Source organism: Mustela erminea, chromosome 1 (genome assembly GCF_009829155.1).
Source record: "Mustela erminea isolate mMusErm1 chromosome 1, mMusErm1.Pri, whole genome shotgun sequence".
NCBI lineage: Eukaryota > Metazoa > Chordata > Mammalia > Carnivora > Mustelidae > Mustela > Mustela erminea.
In genome coordinates this window covers 164,902,838-164,914,854 of record NC_045614.1, presented here as the reverse complement: position 1 = coordinate 164,914,854, position 12,017 = coordinate 164,902,838, and the positions used below count along the sequence as shown (strand labels likewise).

At 39.7% G+C, this 12,017-nt stretch overlaps 1 protein-coding gene across 6 annotated transcripts in view; it reads left to right on the top strand.

The window, feature by feature from the left end:
• HHLA2 (HERV-H LTR-associating 2) overlaps window positions 1-12,017 on the top strand; it is a 137,042-nt gene that overhangs the window by 122,186 nt on the left and 2,839 nt on the right. For all 6 annotated transcript variants that reach the window (XM_032349882.1, XM_032349872.1, XM_032349863.1 and 3 more), the window contains 5 exons: window positions 766-855; window positions 2,568-2,921; window positions 4,096-4,359; window positions 6,833-7,153; window positions 10,249-10,356. In XM_032349882.1, coding sequence (XP_032205773.1) covers window positions 792-855; window positions 2,568-2,921; window positions 4,096-4,359; window positions 6,833-7,153; window positions 10,249-10,356 — 1,111 coding nt within the window. In that variant the 5' untranslated portion in view covers window positions 766-791. The remainder of the gene's footprint in view (window positions 1-765; window positions 856-2,567; window positions 2,922-4,095; window positions 4,360-6,832; window positions 7,154-10,248; window positions 10,357-12,017) is intronic.

Genomic DNA, 12,017 nt, shown 5'->3' with positions numbered 1-12,017 from the left:
CAACCAGGGGGTGTGGGAGAGGGAGGCTTCCTGCTGAGCAGGGAGCCTGATGCAGGTCTTGATCCCAGAACCCTGGAATCATGACTTGAGCCGAAGGCAGACGCTTGACTGAGCCACCCCGGCACCCATGAACCATGATTTTAATCACTGACTTACGATTTGTACTATTCTTATAAAACATGAGAATATATTTCCAGATTTTGTTTTTTTTGTGTGTGTGACTATAAGTAACATTATAGTTAACATCATCGGTGTTAATCTTTAAATGAATTTGTTTTTAGTATATTTACTATCAAAATACATGTCCATTGTAGAAAGCTTTAAAAATAACAGAAACTGTTATCCAGAGAACTACTGTTGAACATATATCAGATCTTTATTCATTCAACGACCAGTTTTCAATACCAGTTGCATAGTAGGCACTGCTTTAGATGTGAAATCCGTTCTGCAGTTAACATCCTAATGTATATTTAGTGATATGTCATATCTGTCTCTGATCTGCAAAAATGTATGTGCTTTTAAAAAGGGACTATGCTACTTACAAGTTACACTGTATTCTGTTTTTTTCTCCTATAACGTTAAGAACTTCTTTCCATGCCATTGAACCATCTATTACAATATCCTCTTTAGTGGCTGCAGAAGAATGATTTGTGTGGATGTACTGTAGTTTCTTTAACTGATCTCCTATAGTCAGACACTCTTTCTATCCCAATTCCGGTTTGCATTTGAAATCCATAACATGCATATTTTGCTTGTCTTTGATAGTATAACTAGTATGACTTCCACAAGACATGAAGGTACAGGCAGTGCTGTCTATCATCCTCATTCTTGTACCATCTCTAAGCGGATTTCACGGTGAGTTCCTTTATAATACACCCAGGTGTAAGTTGTTTGTATTCGGAGCTAGGAACATGAGCACACAATGCAAAGTGGGCAGTTTCCTCTGTAGCCATAGTATTGTGAACCTTTCTTTTTTGAAGATTTTATTTATTTATCTGACAGAGAGAGAGAGAGAGAGAGTGCATGAGCAAGGGGAGTGGCAAGCAGAGAGTGAGGGAGAAGCAGGCTTCCCACGGATCAAGGAGCCTGATACTGGGTTCCATCCCAGGACTCTGGGATCATGACCTGAGCCAAAAGGCAGAAGCTTAGCTAATGACCACCCGGGTGCCCCGCATTGTGAAATTTTCTAAAAGATCACTTAATGAGAAACAGGAAAACAGAGTAGAGGTCCTGCATGAAGATTAAAAATGGTATTTTCTGTTGTCTACTGTAAGGCTTTTTCTAATCAGTTATCTGCTACCAATATAAAGTCACTAGAAAGCCAAGTTTGATTGATTGATGATTGATTTTTTTTTTTTTCAAGTGTAAGCTTGGTACTTAACACTTCACAGAAGGCATTATCCCCTTTGTTTGGTTCTGTGACAAGCATTTTTAATTACCTAAGGGAATATTAGAGGTGCTTAGTAGAGCAATTAGGGAGATTGACAAAAACCACTCCTTTCCCCCCACCTTTCCGTGTCCTTCTCTCAACAAAATATTTGCAATCCCTCTGCTCTGTACAGAAATAAACTATTTCTCTCTGAGGGAGAGGAGTGGGAGATAACACAGTGGAACGGGATCCAGAGGAGGAGGCAGAGGAGAAAGACTGTGATAAGCCACAGGAGCGCTCAGTTCTTCCACCGTAGGTGGTCTTGCCTAAGGGTGGAAGGAATTTACTCCATCATCTATAAGATAAGACCCTTTCCAACTCTATTATTCTAAAATCTGTAGATAGGGTACATAACCTACTTAACATATTTTATGAATTGGTCAAAGAAGCTGGATCTTGCCTTCAAGGATTATGAAATGGCTAAGTATATTTTCTTTGCAGAAATCTTGATTGCGATGAATCCATCTTCTTTAAAAAAGTAATTTCTGAAGTTAGTAATAAACTATATGTATAAATTATAAATATATATTTATGTATATTTATGTGTGTATGTATCTCAGGGTGACCGGACTTCCACATTTACATCCAGAATAATGTTCCTTTACTATATTTCAGTTGACTCATAGGATATCTGGAGAGCTGTCCTAAGGCCAAAATAAATGAGTCACTTCACTTCCCCTTTCGGACTCCTCCTGAGCAGGAGGAGTGTTCCCTCATATGTTCCCTTGCTTGAAGCTAATGTCTGCATATTCCTAACAGATTCCCGAATCAAGCATTGTCTTCTACGTAGTCCAAATATTTTCTAATGAAACCAAGTTAAATGTGTTCTAATCTTTTAGAGCCTGCTGACTCTAGTTAGCTGGATAAACTAATTGGTTATTGCTATGGTAGATGTTAAAAGTGAATGTGTCCAGGAATAAAAATCAGGAGGAGTCTTTTGTATACATAATACACAATTACAAAAACTCGAACACAAGCTTCATGGCTTGTTTCTAATAATCAGACTAGCAAGGTTCTTGATGGTATGATATGTTAGTGATCAGGCTGCAGTCCCAGGATAGTTCTGCTAGGTGGTCCTGATGGAGCCCTTAATAAGCACCCATCACTAATTCTCTTCATACCTGCTCTTGATTTTTAGATACATTCCTTTTAGCTTCCCCTTATCTTATAACTGCTGATGAAGAGAAAATAGTCATTGGGAGACTTGGTGAAGATATAATTCTCCCTTGCTCATTTGAAAGTGAGCCTGAAGTTGTAATTCACTGGAAAAATCAAGATAACAATGTTCACTCATACTACAAAGGCAGTGACCATTTGGAAGCGCAAGATCACAGATACACGAACAGGACATCCCTCTTCCATGGAGAAATGCACAAAGGGAATGCCTCTTTATCTTTAAGAAGATTAAGCCTTCTGGATGAAGGAATTTATTTATGCTATGTGGGAACAACATCTAGAACATTCATAAATAAAGTGGTACTAAAGGTGGGAGGTAAGTAAGTATATGAGGTTTTCCAAAACATAACAAGGATATCATTCCATGTTTTTCTGAAATACCTTTTCCTTAATTGAGTATGCTGTGGGCTTCCTTCCAAGTCAATAAATACAAATCTACCTCAATTTTTAAATGCATGGTATCTTGTAGTATAGACATGCTATAATTGATGCACCCATTCCTCTACAGGTAGATATTCAGGTATTTCCAGTGTTTTACATGACAAATGTTGTGAGGGGCATTCTTGTATTTAATAGTAGGAAATGATCTGAAAGTAAAATATCAGAAAATTTTAATACATTACTTTGACCAGCAGCATAAGAGCATCCATTTTCCCCTTAGTCTTATCAGCATTAATTTCTGCCCATATGGTATCTTTTAAAAATGTTGAACTATTGGCTTACTTAAGGGTAATTTTAATATTATATGCTTTCTTCTTGTCTGTATTAATATTATGACTTATTTATGAGGGGAGGGGCATTTTCTAGTGGATTGTTTCATCCAGCACTTGTTTCTTCTTCCTCTGTCTCATTTAGCTGCTTCAGACCTTGACTCAGAAATCTAAGAACCATGTGTAAACAAAGAATTAAAAAGACTCTGAGTTATTACCTGGAGACTACAGAGTGCTGCATGAACTCTAGTTTCTATTGGTTGCTCAGCGAGGTCATTAGATTTCTTTTTAGAACTCTTTTTTTTTTTTAAAGATTTTATTTATTTATCTGACAGTCAGAGATCACAAGCAGACAGAGAGGCAGGCAGAGAGGTGGGGAGGGGAAACAGGCTCCCTGCTGAGCAGGAAGCCCCATGTGAGGGTCTCTCCCAGGACTGGATCCCAGGACCCTGTGATCATGACCTGAACCGAAAGCAGAGGCTTTAACCCACTGAGCCACCCAGGCGCCCCTCTTTTTAGAACTCTTGCTAGAGAATGAAGATTGCTAGTTGCTACGCTAAATATCCATGAATGCTTTTTTTTTTTTTCATTTATAGATAAACACAGTATATCTTAAGTTTCTATTTAGTTTTGGTTTTGTTTTTCCATTAGTAAGTGCCAATATTTGCTCATTAGGCTCAGCTTTTCATTTCATGGGTATTAAAGTAGTAAGTATTCTGCACAGATGGCTAAAGAAGAAGCTAATGACAGTCCCTCATATGTCCCTCTTTCTCCCCCCAGCTTTCGTCACACCTGTGATGAAATATGAAAAGAGGAACACAGAGAGCTTCTTAATATGCTGTGTGTCAAGTTATCCTCATCCACACATCTCCTGGAAAACAGAGAACACAACCATCTCTGAAAGCAAAAAGGGAGAAATTGAAACTTTGGATCCTCTTCATGTTGACAGTATGATAAATATTACGGGATCAAATTTATCTTATGAATGTGGTATTGAAAACTCATTACTGAACCAAACATGGACAGGGAGATGGACAATGAAAGGTAGGCTCCATTGGGCTTTCTGTGTGTATGTGCTATGTCAGAGGTTGGGAGGAAATGAGGATTGATTTATAGGGAAAAAATGGAACACAAAAGAACGAAAATGCATCTGCTCCAGTGAGAAGACTGAGACTGACCAACTCTATTATTTACTGGCTCTGAACACTACTTCCTCATTAGTAAAATAGAAGTAATTCCTACCTGCTAGGTGTAGGATGTGTGAAATGGAAAGTAGTAAACATATTCATGAATGTTATTAAAATATTATTATATTTATTTATGATTTATCTTCTTTTTAAACTTCATTTTATTTGAGAGGAGGAGAGAGAGAACAATCAGGAAGGAGCGGCAGAGGGAGAGGGAGAAGCAGGTTCCCCGCTCAGCATGGAGCTCGATGCAGGCTTAGTCCCAGGACCTGGGATCATGACCTGAGCCAAAGGCAGATGCTTCAACGACTGAGCCACCCAGCACCCTCTGTGATTCATCTTCCAAATAGGATTTCTACCTGCATTGCACTTCCAAAGATCTGAGAAGAAAGCTTGCCTATTAGGTCACAGTCTGTGATGCTTGCCAATCTTTCAACTAAATAAAAATTCACTAGTATTATTGCTTCTGTTCATTCTGTTTACAAAGTATTAGCCCATTAAGCTTTATCAACAACTCTATCATAGCATGAGTATTTTTAGTACCCCTTCCTCTCATTTATTTAAACAAACAGAAATTCTGATCAATCTCTACATCACCTACTATTTAAGATTAAGAGGAAAAATTAGTTTGACATCTTATCCAATTTCAAGAAAAATGTTCTACATTTTAGAAGCAAAGCAAAATGTTTTACTAAATCCCTATTACATGGAGAAAGTGGGGATCAGCTATCCTTTTTGGTCTTCTTTTCCGGAATTTCATATTCTCGAGTGCTTGCAAGAAGACCCTAAATTAAGAGTGATTCACCACCTTTACATAATCCGTATTGAAGGCATGGTCACCCAGTGTTCACTTTTCCAGGCAGCAATGGAACCATGGGAAAGTGTTGGAAATGTTCATACTAAATTGTAAATATTTTCTAAGGAAAATCGTATTTCCTCATGTTTATTCAGAATTCGGTATCCAGAAGCATCCACAGTTCTTTAGGTTCAGTGCTATGTTGTCTTGCTGAGGAGTCATTATATGCTATGTGTGTTGCTGGCAGACTGTGAACACTTGGGGTGCCTGGGTGGCTCAGTCATTAAGCATCTGCTTTCAGCTCAGGTCATGATTTCAGGGTCCTGGGATCAAGTCCTGCATCAGGCTCCCTGCTCGATGGGAACCTGCTTCTCCCTCTCTCTCTCCCCCTTCCCTTGCTTGTGCTGTCTCCCTCTCTCTCCAATAAAAATCTTTAAAAAAAATTCATTTTCATATTTTCATATTCATTTCTGGATCCACAGCATCTAGTACAATCCTGTAAACACTAAACTAGGAAGGTAGCATACAAAGGAAGCAATTAATTCTGTTCACTGTGGTTGGGTATAAACAGGGTTGTTGGAGAATATATGCTTAAGGAGGTTGCATATGTTCAGAAGTTTAAAGGAATAGCAGGGATTTCCAGAGAACGCAGGCATTCCAGATTAAAAAACACAAAAGCACTGAGGAGTAAGTGTCTCCTGTATTTGTAGAAGTGTAAGTGGTAGAGGGTGAAGCTAAAGTAGCAAGAGATAAGCCTGAAGAGGGAGTCAAAAACTAGATGGAAGGTCTTGATCTTGCTCAGGAACCAGATCAGGATTCCAGAGGTGGTACGGAGCCAAAAAAGGATTTTTGAAGTATTGGAGAGACCCGGATGTCCATTTTAGATAGGTTTGTTTTGGCATCACTCTCTCACAGGTGGAGTGTGAAGTGAGTGAGTCTAGAGCTTAGGCAGAAGAAGTCATGGTAGTGCACAAAGGTCAGCTACCGAGCTGCAGAACTGGAAGGACAAGATAGAGCTGGATGTGGAGGAGCAAGCTGAGAATGTTCAGCAGAGTCCCTCCTCTCACAGAGCTCAGTCCAGTGGGAGCTTACCTGCACACAGCTGGAAATAGACTTTAATGTCAGGAGAAGAGACTTGCACAGAGAGTGATTAAGAAGCAGTTGAGACCAGAAGAGACTACTAAAGAGTAGACAGAGAGAAAGGAGGAAGGTCCTGGGGAATACCAGCATTTGAGGGGTCAAAAGAAGAACAACATTGAGTTCAAAAGCCTGGTAGTTGGTAGCAACATTCTTGAGTGCTCACTATCAGGCTGCAGGAGTTAGAAACCAGGAGTGTCACCTCACTAGCTAGCCCAGGCTTGGGCCTCTTTGAAGGTCTAAACTTAATCATGGTAAGTGTTAAAATGGCAGTGGCACAGCTTCTTTCAAGAAACCATTTCCGAAGGTATTTCTCAAAGCATTTCTAAATATAACTTAGAAAATTCATTTGAAAATTGTATTTTCATTGATGTTTCCTTTTCTATCCCATTATTAGATGACCTTCATAAAAAGCAAAGTGAAGATTTTTCACTTTCATGTGAACTTAAAAACAGTATTTTTTTACTGGATCAAGACTTCATAGTCACTTGGTCCAAAGTGGAAAGAGAGACCTCCTCTATACTGGCTTACTTTCTGAGCTCCTCACAAAATACAACCATCTATGAACCCCGAGTCTCCTGGAACAAAGAGCGAATAAACCAGAGTGACTTTTTCTTGACTCTGAAGGATCTTAGAGTTTCAGACAGTGGGGAATACTTATGCAATATTTCTTCAAGCAAATACGCTTTACTTACCACCCAAATACTGCATGTAGTAGGTAAGTTACAAGTAGGGTTGGATAACTGGTTTTGGCTATAACAATATAGCAATAGAGATTGTAACTATCAAACAGGGAAATTAGGTTGGCATTTAAAGAATTTTGATTAGTACTTTCGAAAATGTAGATACGACAGGAATACTTTTGGTGAAGATCATAGTCAACCTCCTTCTTTCAAACACACAAAAGTTCTTCATTGAAACAAAAACTATTCCCATAAGATTTCCTTTTCATGGTTTCAGGGCTTTAGAAATGAAGGGGGAACCTACATGATTTGGTGACTCTTGAGCCTAAGCATCCTCAATTCCTGTTTACTGATATGCCTGACACATGCTTTAGGTCCTGGGATCTGGGGAGTTGAGGCTTCAGGCACAGTAAGAAGTTAGAATTGGGGCTCTGGTAGATGCTGGGGAAGCACGCTCTGGGAACTCGGTGGAAACAATCACCAAAGGACATTGGAAACACTAAATGTACACCTGACACTGCTCTTTTTTCTTTAACCTCTAGTAATAGTTAACTGCCAAAACTCTTTAAGATATTTCTAGTTTATTCTCTATAGGGTCATGGCACATGCACCCAGAAGTTGACTTTCTAAGTGGGCTGGTTGATCCCCTTACCCTTAAGCTATCAATTTGATATCATAGGACATATTGGCAGCTCTCTATTCTTTATTAAGTATATTTGAGCCAGTGGGACATGTGTTTTAAAAAACATTTCTATCAGGGCACCTGTGTGGCTCAGTCGATTAAGCATTTACCTTTGGTTCAGGTCATGATTCCAAGGTCCTGGGATCAAGCTCCATGTCAGGCTCTCTGCTTCTTTCCCTCTCCCTCTACCTGCTGTTCCGTCTACTTGTGCTATTTCTCTGTCAAATAAATAAGTGAGATATTTTAAAAAAACAAAAGCATATCATTCTAGTTGTGAAAATTAGGAATAACAGATTTGGAGGTTCAGTAATTCTACGTAGAGAGATTTAGAGGTAAGAATATGGAGTTGTCCTTAGGTCAAGTGGCCTTCAAATAGAAGCTTCTAGACACTGAAGGATGCTTCTCCCTTTGTGTAGAGCTGTCATTTTGAGAGTGCTGAAAACTGGGGTGTAGTTGAAGCTCCTCTTTTTCTCCCAAATAAAAATGTTAGTTTTCTGTAAAATCTAGATAAGCTTACATTCTATTTTTCAAATGTTGCTTCATTTGGATTGGATTCATTTTGGAGTGTAGAAAAAAAACAACAAAAAGCAGGAAGATATGGTCTGAAGACCACATATGATCCATCTTTCTTTCTTTTCTTTTTTTTTTAAAGATTTTATTTATTTATTTGTCAGAGAGAGAGTGAGTGAGAGTGAGCACAGGCAGACAGAGTGGAAGGCAGAGTCAGAGGGAGAAGCAGGCTCCCTGCAGAGCAAGAAGCCCGATGTGGGACTCGATCCCAGGACGCTGGGATCATGACCTGAGCTGAAGGCAGCTGCTTAACCAACTGAGCCACCCAGGCATCCCATGATCCATCTTTCTAACCAGAGATTTAATTTTTAGTTTACACAAAGCAAAACATCAGGACCATTCCATCTCTGACAAAAGAAGCTTTTCAGAACCTCTGAATTCCCAAGTTAACCCTGGCCTGTTGAGACTGGAGGAGGGTCTGTCCACACTTCCCCCCAGAAAGAGAGGTGTGGCCGGAGCAACCCCAGCAGGGCAGGAAAGAGGTCAAGCACTACTAGTATCCTTGATATCACTCTTTCAAAGAAATTTGGTTTCTATTCTGAATCACAGTTTTCTACTTGTCTTACCCAGGAGATACAGCAGCACTTGAAAATGAAGCCCAGATTGGGTGGTAAGGGGAGTTATGATCTTAGAGTCTAGATCTATTCAATACAGGTTGCATGGAATTGAATGGAATTGAATAATCCTTGCTAAATTTTGCTGCTAAATCACTATGTGATGTTGGGCAAATCTCTTTACAGTGGAGGAAGTGAGGGTGACGAAGTAAGAAAATGCTATACTTTGCAGGATTTTCTTCAGGAGGAAAAGTATGCACATATTTTTTTTTTCCTTTCTAGGATTTTATTTAGGAGAGAGAGAGAGAGCACAAGCAGAAAGAGCAGCAGGCAGAGGGAGAAGCAAGCTCCCTGCTGAGCAAGGAGTCTGATGCAGGACTCAATTCCAGGACCCTGGGGTTATGGCCTGAGCCTAAGGCAGGTGCTTAACTGACTGAGCCACCCAGGGGTCCCAGAAAAGTATGCATATGAAAACACTTTCAAAGTCAACATTTCCACTTAATTGCGCATTCTTTATATGGGTATACAATTTCAGAATGATACCAATATGTGTAGAGATGAATGTTTTAGTGGTTACAGAATATTATTAATAAAGAGTACGTTCATAAAAATGGACATCTGTTATATGAAAAATAGCCATAAACCCCTTTTCACCTTGAATCGGCCTGTGTGCTCTAATGCTTGCTCCTACTCTATGGCAGAAGGTGGATCACAAGATTAACAGGTTCCGACTTGAGTAACTCAAGGTCTCCAAGTTTCTGCCTTCTGGGGTTCTACTTCCTTTAATACTAATTACAACAATTATAGTTCCAACAAAGATGCTGGAAAAACCCCAGCTCCTGCAGTGATTCTGAGGAGCATCAAGCACTCTATTATCCTGGTGTTCGCCTGTCCCGTCTCACTCCGCTCCACTGATCCCCTCCGCACTTACCCTGTTTCTCTGTGCCCCTGTCTTCTCCAAGCCAAGGCTATACTCTGCTCTCCCTTCATCCTCCAAGGAGGATGCTGGGCTGTGGATAGTCTGTAGTCATAATTATTCCTTTGTAACAGTGTGTTAACTCTCTTTATAATATGAAACAATAGAAACTCACAATGCATAATACACTCATTGCTTCTCAAGTTTGCAACCTTTTTCTCCCCAACACCCACCTCCTACCAAGCCCCAAATAGGTTAATATTCTGACTTATGCAGGTTGCCCACAGTAGAGACATTGAGACTGGGAGGTATTTATGCTCATAAATGCAGAATTAACTGTTTTTTAAAATCATAAATGTGTTCTTTGGTAATTTTTCTTCCAGCTTACAGACTTTTTGTTTTATTTAGAACAGAGTCAAAGCAGAACCTGGATAATTACTCTGTCTTTGGTGATTTTTGTTTTGCTGGCAATTTGCATATTCTGTATGTTTAAAAGAAACAACTGTTCCAGGAGAGGTAGGTATCTCATGGAGAATATGAACTCTGTCCCTCGGTGTACAGGCAGAGGTTATCAAGGATGACCTACAGATAACCTTACATGGCTGTTGGACATATAAACAGTTCTGAATTCTCTGGACAGTCGTTTGTAAAATTTATCAGAAATCCTTTAAAATGTTCCCACATTCCCAGCTAACTATACTGCTAACAAATTTATCCTGAATTAAATGGTTAAAGATGTAACAAGCCATATACAAGCACATGCATTGCAGCACACTGAAAAAATTTAAATCTAGCACTAAAATAATACACAGAATTACCAAAATTATCTTGCATTGAAAAAGAGATGGAAAGAAATAAGCCCAAACTTTAAAAGTGGATGCCTTTGGAAAGAGTTTGTCCCTATGTCTAGACGTGCTTTCGTCCCTGCACTCTGTTTTCTCTTTCCTTGAGCTTTGTCTGTCGTATTACTGCTTTGTCTTTTATGGGCCATTTTATTTTAATCCTTGTTGCATTTTTAAAACACTTTTTCTAGATTTTCTGCAACAAAACTTGGGTTACTTACAGGTAATTAAAAATGATACATTAAGATGCTATGGTCATAGGACTTCTTAGAAGGCTTGGCTTTTATTGACAGAATTAAATCTAGGAAAAATTTAGTTCTACTTATCCCCACATTTTATAGACCAGGAAAGGGGAATCCAAGAAGTTAGGGGCATGAAACAGACTTCTGTATACCACTAAAGGAGACCCAGCTGCTTTTTCTTATTGTATAATCTGAGATGCCTGAGCGTCCTGGGAGGTTGAGATAAATCCCATGTCCATTCCTCCAATTACTAATTGCCTTTTGCCCCGATGAAGTTAGGAGATTTGGTAATCGGAGACACCTTTATTCCTTTATTGAAAGTAAGATATGAAGCATGACAGTGAGTAAGAGTTTCACTAATTTCACCCTGTGACTGTTTATACTAATAGGAAGGCCACTCCAGTTTATTACTGGTTCCTCCTGTCCCTTAGCTGACCAGAAGTGGAAAAAGATGGGAAATCATAGGCAAGTCTAGTTTGTCCCCTAGGGCTCAAATTATATGACAGAGAGGCACTACATACTGGGGCACTACATACTGCTCCAGCATGACAGTCTAGTTTCTGTATTGGAAGTGTGCAAAAGTCAAGTCTCAACAGAAGACACGTGGCACACTCAAAACTGTACAAAGGGGAGCACAGTAGATAGTTCATTTCCCCAGAGCTGGGAGCAGCTGATTGCCCACAAATCTAAACAAGTAGAAGGTGCCATTACCAAAACCCAGAAGAAGAGAGTCCCGTAAAATCAGATGCCTTGTAGGGAGAGTAACTTTTACTTGAAGGACATAGCCAGACCAAGGCGACCTTACAAAGAAGGCCCTGGAAGAATAAATGTGTGATTTTTCCCTTCCCTCCCTGTACTCTCTACTCCAACTGGAAAGGAGAGGGAAAAGACAGCCTATGGAAGGAATCCGTCCGGGTCAGCTACACAGGGCAGACACAGCAGGCTGGGTTCTGATTCTGGAGGAGCAGTCTGGAGCGATCAGCAAAAACAGTGTCAGGGTTTTGGCTATTTAAACAATGTTCGATAACTGTGTGTGGTTAGATAGGCTGAAAATATATTTCAAGCTGTTACACTCAAGGCCCCCAAACCTTGC